Source organism: Cuculus canorus, chromosome 10 (genome assembly GCF_017976375.1).
Source record: "Cuculus canorus isolate bCucCan1 chromosome 10, bCucCan1.pri, whole genome shotgun sequence".
NCBI lineage: Eukaryota > Metazoa > Chordata > Aves > Cuculiformes > Cuculidae > Cuculus > Cuculus canorus.
Genome location: NC_071410.1, coordinates 3,385,160 through 3,400,292, shown reverse-complemented (window position 1 = coordinate 3,400,292; position 15,133 = coordinate 3,385,160). Strand labels below are relative to the sequence as shown.

Genomic DNA, 15,133 nt, shown 5'->3' with positions numbered 1-15,133 from the left:
CAGCAACTAATCAACCTTCTCCTATTACCAGCTAATCTGTACGGAAAGAGGTAAATAACTTTTTTTACAATAGTAAAGATGACACATAGAATCATAGAGCAGTTTGTGTTGGAAGAGACCTTAAAGATCACCTAGTTCCAACTCCCTGTCATGGGCAGGGACACGTCGCACTAGTTCAGGCTGCCAAGCATTTTACTATTGGTTATAATTAACGCCTATAATCTACCCATATCTCAAACACATAAATTTAAGGTTTAAGGAGCAGAGTTTTTGTCTGTAATCAATTCCAGTCATGCTAGTAAGTTTATCTTCTTAGTGGGTTAGGTTGGGGATAAAAAAAAAAAAGAAAAGAGTGATCAAATAAATAAATAAACAAATTCCTTATTTTACTACTGCCGTGTCTAGCGATGGGACTAGCAGTAGGCTGCAAAACCAAAAATGTCACCACTTCAGAATGTGTCTGCTGGGTACCTTATTTTAAAAATCAGTAATTGTTTTATGAAGTGCATCTCTACTTTTCACAGGCCATGAAACTTAAAAAATAAAATCTGTTTACCAAAAGGCACGGTATGTTGTCTATAACAGAGATTTCCATGAACTGTAGAACTTGAATATGTTTTACTTAACAGCGGTTTATAATAGAAGGGGAAATGAACTTTAACCAGAGAAACTTTGACACAGTGCACAGAAAGTATCTTCTAATTTGCAAATCACTTTTAGATTGCTACAAAGACCCTTTAAGTCCTGATTCTAGCAATATGTAAGGTATAAAAAAGGTGCTTTTAAGTGTTGCTTTTAGGAAGTTGTTTTCTGTTTGCCTTTAGAGGCGTTATGTCTATCACATTGCAGTGTTACTTGTTCAGTGTGCTCAAGTGCAGTATTTGATGTTGCATATCCAAAATGGGCACCTGGGAAATAATAGGGAAAGATTTTGAGTGCAATATTTTATTACAGACTGGTTTGGGGATGTTGGGCTTTCTTTGGTGGTTTTGATGTTATTTTTTATTCCAATGTACTCAACAATTTCCCCTGGAAGCCTGTAACTCTAGAAACTGGAAAAACAAGAAGTTAGTTGCAGGCTCAAATGAACGGCTTGTTACTTGTAATTATCACTCAATACCCAAGCACAATTCTACAAAATCCTAAGCTTATACCTTTACAAGTGTCTGTTTTCAAACAAGTATTCCTGCTGAGACTTTTCCAGTGCATCTTGTGTATTTGTCTAAGTAAAACGTGTATTTCTGCGGTACATTTAGGAACAAATAGACGATAGTTTGGTTCCTAGTTAACTTCTTATCTTTTTTAAAACCTACTCCATTGGTCAAGGCTGGATGCGAGATGTTGCAGGGCTCACAACAAATTCTGTTGTATGCTTGTTTACTTTAATGCCATTTTGCCAACCATTTTGAGATGATGTGAATATGCAGTACGTGGAAAAAACTGGGTTGCCTCAGTAGTTACTATGAGGGAAAATAACTGATCAAACTACATAAAGACATTTCAAGGTTGTTTTCCTGGGAAGATTTTGTTTTAAATAATAATAAAAAAAAAGTTATATAAATAAATTATGGGACTATAAACCTTTCAAGATACTGACAATTATTGAATCAGTTTCCAAACAATATTCCTGAAATAACCGTAGCAAAAGTTTACTTTCATCTCGAGCTACAGTACATTTATGACAAGATGCCAACATATGTAGTGGAACTTGCATTCTATCTGTCTCCTGAGGACTGAACGAACTTGACAGTCCTCAGAGAATTATAAGGGCTTCATGATGACAACCTAGTGAGGAAGAAGAAAAAAGAAAAAGGCTTGACTGTGAACAAAAGAGAACAAATACAAGGAGCTAACAGACAAGTAGAGTATATGTAAAGTGAGATTCACTGAGGCTGAGACTGATGTTTAAAATCTCAGAAAATTCTGTCACAGTTTGAGTTTTGTTGGTTTTTAACCAAGAATCAGTTAAGGCCCTTAAATCATAGAATCACAGAGTGATTTGTGTTGGGAGGGGCCTTTAAAGGTCGCCCAGTCCAACCTCCCCTGCTGTGAGCAGCGACATCTTCAACAAGATCAGGTACGTGCAGAGCCCAGTTCGACCTGACCTCGAATGCTTCCAGCGATGGGGGCGTCCGCCATCACTCTGGACAACCTCTGCCAGTGTTTCATCACCCTCATCATAAGAAATTTCTTCCTTGTATCTAGTCGGAATCTCCCCTCTTTTAGTTGAAAACCATTACCCCTCATCCTATCCCTGCACTGGCTGCTAAAAAGCCCCTCCCCAGCTTTCCTGTAGGCCTCCCTTCAGTCCTGAAAGGCTGCGATAAGGTCTCCTGGAAGCCTGCTCTTCCCCAGGCTGGACAACCCCACCTCTCTCAGCCTGTCCTTATGAGCTCCAGCACTCAGATCATTGCTGTGGCCCTGCTCTGGACTCGCTCCGACAGGTCCGTGCCTTTCCTGTGCTGCGGGTTCCAGAGCTGGATGCAGTTCTCCAGGTGGGGTCTCACCAGAACGGAATATAAAGGCAGAATCCCCTCCCTCGACCTGCTGGCCATGCTTCTATTAATGCAGCCCAGGATACGATTGGCTTTCTGGGCTCTGTTGCTAAATGAAAGAAAAAAAAACCCTTGGCATTTAATCATTATGAATTTTAGCTCAGTTGCTATGTCCACAGGCCAGATAATTGAAATATGAATATATATATATATAATTTCCATCTCTAAGGTAGGAAGTATAGAGTGTAACAGATTCTGAATACCACATTTCTTTCTGATATGACAAAATTATTTAGTTGGCAGGAGGAAAATGGGGAAAAAAGTCTTTAACAAATCCTCTTGAATACTCTTCTAGCTTCATTGCTTCTGCTTTGCTTCATGGTCCTTTTACATCAGTGTAGTAAATCATCAAATGAGGTTTTTACATTGTATCTTATTGTATTTAAAAGATAAAGTGGAGTTTTAGAGGAGTTCTAATCTATTCCTCTGGCTTCCTTTTTTCTGTCCGCTGCTCTTTAGTGCCTGATTTGGCTCCTGACCTATTCTCTTCAATCTTTCTCATTTTTATAGAATATTGTTAATGAATTGTGTACAGTGTTGCTTGGGAGAAATATGCCACAGTGGTTTGCTTTATTTTTAAAGTGTGTTTGATTCCATCTAGCAGCTGCAGGCCCCTTTTTTTTCACAAAAGAATCTGATTGCAGCATGTGATTAAAATGAATTTTCCTTTATATGGTGAACTGTTTTTCCCAACTGTGAATCTGACAAGCACATGTTTTTCTGAGTATCAGTGTAATACTTTAAGTTGTAAAGACACAATCATCACAAGACTTTTTATTTACTATTGTTCAATACAAACAGTGCAGAGTGAAAGAAATTAATGAGGTCTTTGATAATCAATTCTTATCAGAAATGTCTTGGGCAGAATCTGGTCTTTCAATTATCATCAGTTGTTCAGTAGCTGTACATATAGGCTTTTTTTTTTTCATTGAAAAGTGCTGATTTTATCTCTATTTTAAGAAATATTAACTTACATTTGAATGCTTGAAATTAAAACTGTTCCTACTTGGACTGCTTTCTTGATAGCTGGCATTATTTTATCTTGTGTGACTTTACACGTAAGCACTGTCACAAAACTATGGAACTAAATCTTTCGAAGGAAAAACTGGAAGGTAGGAAACTGCAGGCAATTGACATGTAGAGATCTGTGGGATGTCAGGGCAGGGTATTTATTTTAAAGGAGTCTCTGAGAACAGAAGAGCAGGTCAAGGGTAGAATAGCCTAGCCCTTCGCAGGGGAAATTGTGCTTCCAGGTTTCGGAAGAAATTGGAAGAAAGCTCCTAGCCGGTGATGAGCAGGACAAAGGGAGAGGGAGAGAAAAATAGTGACAGAGACTGTCAATGTTAACAGTTGCATCCAAATATTAGCTCTAGCCTTTAAATGGGACCAGATAGAGACAGCAGTTTGGCAGTATGGGGCACTGAATCCATTCGGAATTTTGTATTTCTTTCCATCTCTAATGCTTATACCACAGGAACAAAGCCCTTTCAGGGTGTCTTATGCCCCACGGTTATAATTATTGAGGCAATGTTGGGGGGGCAGTTTCCTAAAAAAGAAAAACATATAATACTGGTTGTTCATAACAGATTGTTCATTTATTTATGTTGTTTTAACTTGCCTACATGGGGCATGTAAAATATCTCTGAACTTGGGCTTGTCTTGAGTTGACAGGACAAGTCAGTCAGCAGTGAACAATTATCCCTTTGACTAAAGTACAGCAGAGTAAAGGGTAGGTTTTAAGTGGCATTGGACTTTACTTTCCCCAACTTTTGTGTTATGGTTTTTATTTAGACCTGTCTTATAAACTGTACCAAAGTGATAAACTGATCTCTGTTCTCTGAAAGAAACGGTTCATAAGCTTTAGTTTTGTTGCTGTACTTTAGAACCTCTACCTGAATTCCACAAGTAACATCATTGAATTATATATTAATTCTAGATTGTTGGAAGAAATAATTTGTATATATTTATATAAAAACAAGTTGCATCTCAGTAGTTTTACAGGGAGGTAAGATGAGACTAGACTGTTGGAAAATCCTGGGAAAGATGTGTGCGAGATCTGGCATCAGTCTTTTTGCTCACTGCTACAAAGAGATGATGCCCTGCTTTATACCTTATATGCTGTAGAAAGATTTGTTGTGGTTATGGGAAGTTTCCTTATCTTTCATGTAAAATACATTGTATTCATCTCTGTCCCCTTTTTATGTCTCATCTAACATGCAACATGAGGGAACAGAAGAAAAAACATATTATATTTATGGTGTTAACACCTATGGATTTGTCTTGCTTAGAAAACATGTCCCTTTAGAAAAGGCAGAGATTTATAGGTTATACTGTATCCCAAGGACCACATCTTAAATGTATCTGTGGTAAATCAGGGAAAAGTGATGTGGGCTAATGGGCCAACCAGGAAATCCTGGCTTCTCTTTGTCAATTGGTCCATATGTTGCTGGGTTTTGATGTTGAGCCTTTGCAATGAAAGAAATGATATTCATGATTTGTGTTCAGTGAGATTAAAAACAAGCAATCGCTTCAGTGCGCCAAAACTGCAGGACAGATGCAGGACCAGCAATACCAACTGTTGCACTGGAAATATTGCTGCAAGGTTCTTTGCTGTGTCTTTGATTCCAAAAGAATGAGTTCAGCAGGGAGTGTGTTTGTGCATGTGGTTAAAACGTCAGAATGGAAGACGGTTTCACTAAGGAACGTAGTGGGCTCTTGAGCTTATGAAGTAGGGAAGAGTTTGTTTATATTTATATTTATTTATATTTAAAGGATAAATATTGCTGCAAGGTAGCGTCATATTCTCTTAGCGGGAGTCAGGATTCTCTAAAAATTGTCACATAGCACCATCTTCTGAGCAAAACCTGTATGGCAAAATATTAAGGACAAACTGAATGTATGAGCTGAGATAGCCTCGCTGTAGCAGTATGAGAAAACCTCAGTACTCAATACCTGACTTCTTGAGCACTTGATTATGGCCAAGCTTGTAACCGATTTGATGGGGAAGAGGACTCAGATAAGGAAATGTGTCGGTGATGAAGAGGTTATCATTTTCCCTGACTGAAACATTCACTGACAAACATCAAGTAACTCTGAATGAGTCTAGGGTCAGATGGGAAGCAAAAAAATTACATTGTGTAATAACCATGTATAGAAGTATACATGTAGAAATAAATAAGATTAAACTCTCATGGCATCTTTATAGATTCCCTCAGGGAAACTATCCTGCCCGTTCTTTCCAGGCATGTGCAACAAAATGTCTCCTTTCATGTAAAAAGATTTATTTTCACTCTTCAACCAATGTAGCATGTACTGTAGAAAAGCTGTTTAGTAAGTTCCTCAACCAAGAAGGCAGAAAAAAGATAAGGTGGCAGGATGACCTAGTTGACCAGGTGGCTCAAATAAGCTTTGAATTTCTATGTATCTGCTTCAGTAATGCAGTTACATTACAGATAGTAACATTTCTGAAGGAATAGAAGGATTTTTCTGGGCTGATTGGTTCTTATGCCCTTTACCTAAATATCTCCTACTGGTAGATAGCAGTTATACTAACCCTTCAGCCCTTCCCGGACTGGATTTTATGCGGTGAGTGGTGTCCCTGCTTCACATACATTACTTTATATAAAATATCATTCCTGGTCCTGGAGAAGAGAAGGCTCCGAGGAGATCTTACAGTGACCTTCCAGTACCTTAACAGGGACCTACGGGAAAGCTGGAGAAGGGCTGTTCATAAAGGCTTGTGGGGATAGCTCCAGGGGAATGGGTATAAACTGGAGAGGGGCAGATTCAGACTGGACATTAGGAAGAATTTCTTCACCATGAGGGTGGGGAGGTCCTGGCCCAGGTTGCCCAGGGAAGCTGTGGCTGCCCCATCCCTGGAGGGGTTCAAGGTCAGGTTGGATGGGGCTTGGAGACTGAGCCAGTGGGAGGTGTCCCTGCCCATGGCAGGGGGGTGGGAACTGGGTGATCTTTAAGGTCTCTTCCAACCTGAACTATACTGTGATACTATGTAGAGGTTATCACACTGAGACCAAAGAGGCAAAGGTGGTTTAAGGGACAGGGCTTAAAAAGAAAGAAAATATAAGTATTTGGGGGAAAAAAAGTAACACAAATAATAATCGTTCTGCCAGAGAGTCATGATAAAAAGCACAGAGCAGTACAAGGTCAGAAATAAGAGAGAATGGCTCCCTCCCACACTCTGCAAGTGAGCCAGCTGTGTGCACAGCTGTCAGGGTACCTCATAGGAAAGATGGTACGTAACCCAGTCATGTCTGGAGAAAAATGAAGGGTGACACCTTATCAGAGAATATCTTTAGCATTTCCTCTCACCTAATAATGTCTAAACTTCTCCAAATTCCCTGCAGTTTGCTTTTCTTCCTACTTCCTGTTAGCTGTTCAATGTCTTTTTGGAAATTGCTACTTTCCTTTCACATGATTTTTCACTGCTGTACAAATATTATGGAAGAAAAAAACTAGAACTCCAGTACTAAAAACACTGTGGAACTGCTTTCTTGGGAAAATTCAGTTGTACCATTTTATTAATTATCTGCTTAAATTTTATTTTGATTTTTTCTAGCACTAAAGATTCCAATTTCATGGTAATTCTTGTCATCGTTTAATCCTAAAATAGACTGTTTTGAAATTAATTCAGGAAGTGTATAATATTGGTCTTATTCACCCTAAGTTGAGATAAACTTTCATATTCCCAATTCCAAACAGGGTTACCTGTGCACACCCAGCTGTGCAGTTGCACATGGAAGTACTTGGTGTATAGGTACATATACTTCATCAATTCTGCTTTCTGTGGCGTCTTAATAGCAGACCTCTCAATATCTCCTCTTCAGACAAAGGCAGAAGTTTTCACTCAGGGAGAAGGAGATGCAGATTTAATTCTCCACATGAGGTTTTTAAAGCCATTCTTCCCCAAGCCAAGCACTGTAAGTTGTAAGGCAGTATTCATATTGTTCTCTGACTTTTATCTGCTTCATATCCTTCGCATCTTTCCCCATCTCCCCTTACCTGTATTTATCTTGCGTTGTGTCTGTGATAAGGCATGGCCTTAAACTTAAAATTTAGATGTACTAGTTACCACAGCCTTGCTATAGAAATTAGCACCACCTCATTATGTGACACGTGCGTGCAAATACTTATATACTCTGGCTCAGTCGTTGTGGTTCATGGTAGGAAGAGCTATTGAATTGATCAAACTGATAAAAGTAGCTGTATGCTGCAAGCTAAGGGAATGTTATCATCTTTCTTAAGCTATTTTTTAAATAAGCAAACCTCGTGACATAATTTCTTTAGAGAACACTAAAGAGATACAGAAAGTGTGATTTTCTTCTAATACTCCTTTTCAGACTTTATTGAGCTATAGAAATGGTAGTATATTCAAAGATATCTTTAAGGGGATTGTTTATTTCTGGGTGTTTTTCCTAAGTGTCTGATGCTTTGTTTATGACTAAACATTTAGTCAACTTTGCAAGCTGTAGGAGGGGCCAAAGGCAGGGGAATTCTGTCATCTCTGTGGTTATAACGTTTCCAAACCATGTGGCTTTCGAAGGCTGGTCCTGTTGCATTGAGGTGGTCACCCACAGCTTCTGGTCATCAAACCTGACCTCTTCTGTGCTCAAGTCTTTATTTTCTTTCCTTACTGTAGACTTGATTAGTGATGTTCTGTTGCAGAAGAACATGAGAAACACACGACTTAGAGCCTGAATGATAAGCAATAGCGACTCCCCTTCCTCTGATCCACACAAGTCTTTGTTTATATAAGTGCACCTACCTGTTGCTTGACCAAAGCGGGGATGGCAGTGAATAGGGCAAAAACATTAGTATTTTTATTATTAACATTTTACATTTAATATTTGCTGAAAAAAAATGTCCTAGGTTGGTAGTCAGAGAGGTTGCCTATAGGACAAGAGAGATAAGTTATATAAAGCTTGTTTTTCTCTCTTGCAAGAGATTTGTGAGATTAGATATTCACAACTAAAGGAAGGTAGTTCTAAGCTGATACACTAAGAAGTTTCTATTGTACAGCAGCCTCATGTAACGGCCCCGAAAGAAATCATCGAAAGGAAGCACTTCCAGCCCTCTGCAGGCAATGAACCCGCGTAGCTGAGCTGGGTTGTGGGAGCCTCTTTCATTGAGGGGGCATCCTGGTGTGACAGCATTGGTAACTCTTTTTGACTCGAAGAATAAAGATGAACTTTATCTAAAAAGAAGTGCTAAAAGAAAAGTAAATTTTAATTTATCTGGACCAGATGCAGTGATGACATGAAGTCAGGAACTTTTGTTTTTTTAGAGCACAAAGCCAAGATTGATACTTCTGTGTTTTCTGTTCTTGAAAAGAAGTAAAATAACACTCACAGAGTTGTTAAAATATAGACTCAGTTTTCTTAGCAGAGATAGTAAAGTTTATTTGAATATAGCATGCTATATATAAACATAATTGATTATTAAAGTTAAAAATGTTTTCCTTTTTATAAATATGCGTATGAGAATTCATCTTTAGACACGTTGAATAGGATTAATACTATAAATTTTTTAAAATACAATATTGCTGAATTCTGAAAACACAGCGTTCTATCAAGAAAGTTAGTCTACTCGTTCAGTGAATATTAATCTGTCCTGAATTTTGTGACGCTGACAAAACAACAACATAACAAACACTAAAGTAGATACTGTGCAAATATTGTGCTTTACAGCATAGAATATCTTACATACATTCTTTTTCTAAAATACACTTTCATCATTTGAAATTATAAAAAATGAAAGTGATTGAAAACAAATCAACACCTTCATTAGAAACTGGCACACAAAAAGAAAATATCGTGCATGTGGAATATTATGTTCTGTTTTCAAGTGATTCCCTCTTTATTCTTGAGCCGTAGCATTCCCTTAATTTTCAAATAAAACATAAACATGCTCATATAAATGGTATATAATGTTACACAGTGAACGTGGGTTTTTTTCTTACCATTTTTCTATTGTGTGTGAGAGAAAGCTGGTAATCTTCAGCTGAGGTCAAAGATTGTCATATCAATATGATATAAAAAAAGTCATTTTTAAAGTTATAGTCAAGGAATTTAATTATATGATTGTTTTAAACTTTAATGCATGGTGATTATCCCAAGAAGAGTCAAATTAGTTTAACACATCTGACAGATGGTTAGTGGGCAGAGACAAATCCACGAATAACCTGACACAGTAATCAGCATTAAAATATCACATATCTATGCACGGCGAAAATGACTGCAAATTATATTAGCATTGTGTTTTGACAAAAGAGCTTTCTTTCTGTTGGCACATACTTAATAAAGTAAAGCTACCTTATCCCTACTATTTCTTAGCTTGCACCGGCCAATGGAATACGCTGCTGAAAATGAGTCTTCTGTCACAGTACTAGCACTGCCAGAGATTGAAGAGCAATCAATCAATAGCAACCAAATTCTATGCTTCTCTGATTTGATTTTAATGTCATAATTTCATTTCTGAATAGAGAAGTGAAGTTACCTCTGCAGAGAATATTTGGTTGCCAATGATACTTATGGGAAAATACTTCCTTCCGTGCAGTTCTCTGTTGCTGGTGTTTCTTCTTTATTGATTTTCGTTTAGTTAAACTATAACAGCTGTTTTGGTAAAATTAGCATTACTGCCAAAGTAGAAAAGAAAAAAGGTTATGAAATCTTATATACCAAATTATCACTTTTCTACTGCATTTTATAAATAACAGATACACTTTCGTAATAAACCTGAACCATTTGAACATATTATTGAATTTTTATGTATTAGGCATAATAAAATAATTCACTTATGCAAAATCCTCTGGTTTTTGTAATGCAGGAAGACACTTTTGTGCTCTGATACTATAATGGCTCAGAGATAAGTATTCTGCACGGCTTCCTGGAAAAGTTTCTTATCTTCCTGACCCAGTCTTCATGAAACTCCACTCAGTTTAGTTTCACAATATTTACAGTCATCAGGGCAACTTCACAACAACAACACATGCTCCAGCCCTTCCAATATTGACAGGAACTTCCTAAACAAATGAAGAAGAAGAAAAAAAAAGAAGGGAATATTTTTAGTAGGCGCCTATGGATAGGACTAGAAGAAATTTGTTTATTCAAACTAGCGTACGGCTAAACCCCCAGATTTAACGAGGGCTCTGAAAACACAGGTTTGGCCTTTTGGGGAAAGTCTTTGGCAGCTCTTGAGAGTTAGAGGAGTGTAGGCTGGTGCCATCGCTCTTAACTCTTGTAGAGGACCTTCATATTCCGTGTTCCAAAAAAAAGTGGACTGTGTAGCTGTAAAAGGATCTTGTTAGCTTTACTATTTCCTCTTAGTCTCCCTGGTTATAAACATGAAAAGTTAAGAGTGTTCGCAGTAGAGGGCGTTGCTGACAAAGGCATGGCACTGCTACCGATGGCAGATTTAGGGGCTTCAAGCACAGAATTTGTTATTTCACAGGAAAGGTAACAGACGTTTTCTACACGCTCAGCTACAGGATTACTGCGTCCTAATACACCATTGGTAACAAAGCCAGTGATAACTTTGCAACATTGCCCAGATTGGGCAGATTTCTTCCTGTCTGCACAAAGAATGCCTACTATTTATTAAGTAATTCTTCCTGTTACCTCTGTCCACTCGTTATTTTGAGCATCGTAGGACTCCACAGTATCCAGGTATGTGTGGCCATCATAGCCCCCCACAGCGTATAACCTGTCCCCTAGCGGACAAATTCCAACGGCATCCCGAGGCACACTCAAGGGGGCCACTGTAGTCCAAGCATCTGTTTTAGGATCATACCTAAAATTAGATGATGAAATTTATGATGAAAATTAGAAAAATACCTTGTAGAAATGCATTTCAAATATATGTCTATATTTTCTTCTTTTCTGCTGTATTGTAGTGCAGCGTACACTGGAAACTAGTGCAGACAATCATGAGTAACGTGATTAAATATTTAATTTAGCCACTAGAGGGGTCTTCAAGCACATGAAAAAAGAGGCCTGTATTTTTGCTTTTTGATTACAGCCTCTCCATTTGAATCAGATTAAACAATCAATACATTTTGAACACAAATGAGGCCTGAGGGAACGATAGCATGGTCTTCAGGTGACTCAGCAAAGTTAATTTCAATATTGTTTTTTCTTTTGCCATAGAGACTTCTGTTTTCTGTTTCTTGCCAGAACTAAAGGTTTTCAGAAAATGTCACTGTAAATGAAGTTAAATATCTCATGTAGTGGATAAAAGTTTGTAACACAAAATGTGAGGCAATATTTCACATCAGCGTTGATTTTGCTCCCAATATGTACTCAATCAATTTCCAATGTAAATTCAAGGAAATTCCAGGGTAGTTCCAGATTCACACGATCTAACTGAGAACAAAACTTAGTCATTGTTACTCACAACAGGGAGATGAATACTTGCTCAGTTTTCCTTTCTTGTCCCCAGCTGATGCTGGAGTGTCAGTGGCTCCCCATGGCCCATTAAACAGCCAGAGGAGTTGTCGCCACTCATTATTCTCCCTTCTCACACAGGGCTCAAATGTTCTCATGTCCTCCTACATTGTGCCACATGTCACCACAGTGGCAAAGCAAGATTTGACACACAGTACTTCTCTTTCTGAAAAGAAACAGGCAGTATCTGCATTTTCTTAAGAACCGTGCTCATCAGTAGACCATAAAAAAAATGGGATTAAGTTACGATCAGATAAATACCATTTGCATTTTGAAAAATAGTTACTTTGAGAAATGGATATAAAGCCAAGATGCTTTCAGATGTCTGCTACCAAAATCATCAGGCCAATGCATTAATGTCGCATCTGGTTTTAAAATATGAATTCAAGCTGAAGTAGTTTGCTTTGGTGCGTATTTACTTTTGGGGATGTTGCTTATCAGATGAGCCCCTTACCATATGTTTTAGCTTGATCTCCTATAGCAACACGGCTTCTTGCAGAAACAAGGCTCTTTCTATCTGTGCGGTGACTACTGCCTGTTTGAGTGTGTGATATCTATTATATTTTTAACCTTTTGGTCAATATCAGACAAGTTATTGGAGGAAGAGACAGTTGAAAAGTATTTAGTTCCTACAATAAATCACAGAAGTAGCCCAAACCTAGGTTTTGGCACTTGAAAAATAGAAAGGGCAGACGTTGAATTTGTCTTTCTAGTTGTCTTTACCTGGATCCTGGGCAGATCAAATAGAAGCAGGAGCTGGGATGAATTTGCTTCTGAGGGTTAATTGTTTTGTTATCACGAGAGCATTTGAAATCACTTACTCTGCTCAAAATATTGTTTTAAAATGCACAATATGTTTTGCAAAATTAACATTCCAATTGTGAATAGATTTCCCTTTCTGCTGTAAATTATTTTGTGTTTCCTTCCTGGAATGTGAAGGAAAAAAAAGGGAATGAAAAAAATATAGTTCCTTACCTTTCTACACAGTCAGAAAGTCGAGAACAGTGGTTGGAAGCAGGTGCGTCGTGACCTCCCACAGCATATAAAAACCCATTGTACGTTGCAACACCAACTCCACCTCTCCTCTTGGACATCGAAGCACATATACTCCACTTGTTTGTGTGTGGATCAAAACATTCCATCGATTTTAGGCAGGAGCTCCCATCTCGTCCACCAACAGCATACAATCTAAGATAATTATCCACAAGAAGGCAAAAAATTTCAATCTTTTTTCTCTCATTTCAATAGGAATTTTATTTGGCTAACTTAACTCAGACCACTTCAAACTTATCACTATGCCCATTATTTGCTATCTGACAGCTGTGCTCTGGAACTTTACAGAGGGTTTTGCGTGCTTGTTGAAGGAAGTTTTTATTCTTTGTTTGCAGTGTAAAGTCTCAAACAGACACATAAGAAAATCATGTTTAAAAATGCCTGTCATTTTTTTTAAGAGTGATCCGTGGATGAGATTTAATTGAAAGATGGTACATATGTTTGAAACATATGGGTAGTACTCCCTATGACAGGCTGATGGAGTATTTGACATCTTAGTATCACTTTAAGCATTTTTCATATACTGTTAATATGTAAAAGAACTTTAGTAACGCCATACATCAAAGACGTATGTCGAATATATTAAATGTATTGTCCTTGATGTCTGTATTTAAGAAAATCTGCTGGACAGAAGTTACTGCTCAGGTATGTCATCTTGTCTGTTCAGCCTAAAGGCACTTAGCAAACTACTGGAGAACCCAACCAGCTGATATTGGGACAACATGTAAGAGTAAATGGAAATCCACATTAAGAAGCATGGGGTTTTTTTTGACTTTTTGTCAATGAATTTTACAAAACCTGACTTTCTTCCATATTTCAAGTGAATTTGGATGCTGCTAGACTATGATAGTATACGGACTGGATGTAATAGGAGACCTGCTTAGATGTTGATTGTGCCAATTGCTCAGGTACCTTTCAAATCCTGCCTATTACTTGCTGCCATGAAGTTGAATTCACTTAATGCAACTAATTAGAGACCTAAGAAACATATGAAATTATCCAGAATAAGTCACCTGAAATAGATCAGTTGAATTTTCCTTGAGAAGTGCTTGTTTTTCTCCAGTGATGGCCAAAATTTGTTGACCACTCTGATGTATAGTTTAACTAGAAAATTCTTGAGCATTGTTAGAAGAATACAAAATTCCTAGCTCTCTTCTAATTTTTGTGACTGCAAGCCAGACCTGAGTTCTGTTGTGCAGTTTGTTGCTTGACCCATGAAAATTGTGAGGACTTGATTTTTCTTTTTCATCATGCCAGTAGATACAGTCTACCTGTTTACACAGCTTTCACAGAGACAGGAAATCACTGTGTATACAAACAGATTGGTTGGGATTTGTTGTTTTCCATAATGTGTCTAGAAACATGGTAGTGTTTTCCATTCTCTGAGAAAAAGAACAAATATACCATTATCAATTGATGTTTTTAATAGACCATTTATGGGTCAAAAACTGTTGCTCCACCGAAACTTGAAGTCTTTTCTTGTGATGTTGAATAGAAAAACATAAGGCGTGACTTAGGGAAACAGGAAAGGGAGAAGCATTCTGCTTGGTTAGTCCACAGCAGTAGCACTGAATGATGGACGTTTGATCTCGGCTTCCCCTGGTATGCCAGAAATTACATCACTAGGCTAACAGACGTGATTTAAGCCAGGCTGGAGACAGCTTGTATCGGGAGTGATTGAGAACAGAGTCAGGATCAGGCTGGATTTCCTCTTTGACAAAGCAGTTTCCTGCATGTCGCTGTGGAAGGTACCAACAGGAGTTTCTGGTGAAGTTTATGCTGAGAACATTTCCTCTGAGATACAACAGGGACTCAAACAGGCAGTTCTGTCTCTCTTGGACTTTTGAATTAATGATTAGATTCGTGTCATGGTTGAATGCAAAACCTTGACTTGTATGTGAAGAAGTTTTGCATTCACAAATATCTGTATGCTGACATCTTTGTTTCTGCTCTTTCTCTGGAATTTAAGAATGAATAGGGAAGCCAGTGGTAAAGTCTCAGAATAATTGCAGTCTGCCTGCAACTGTAATACTCCCAGCCCCTACAAACTGTCATTGCCAAGAGATT

At 38.0% G+C, this 15,133-nt stretch overlaps 1 protein-coding gene across 2 annotated transcripts in view; it reads right to left on the bottom strand.

Annotated features, from left to right (window-relative positions):
• Nucleotides 1-8,937: 8,937 nt before the first annotated feature.
• Nucleotides 8,938-15,133, bottom strand: part of KLHL4 (kelch like family member 4) — an 80,590-nt gene continuing 74,394 nt past the window's right edge. For both annotated transcript variants that reach the window (XM_054075726.1, XM_009555253.2), the window contains exons 9-11: nt 12,989-13,201; nt 11,189-11,360; nt 8,938-10,593 (exon numbers count right to left, since the gene is read on the bottom strand). In XM_054075726.1, coding sequence (XP_053931701.1) covers nt 10,534-10,593; nt 11,189-11,360; nt 12,989-13,201 — 445 coding nt within the window. In that variant the 3' untranslated portion in view covers nt 8,938-10,533. The remainder of the gene's footprint in view (nt 10,594-11,188; nt 11,361-12,988; nt 13,202-15,133) is intronic.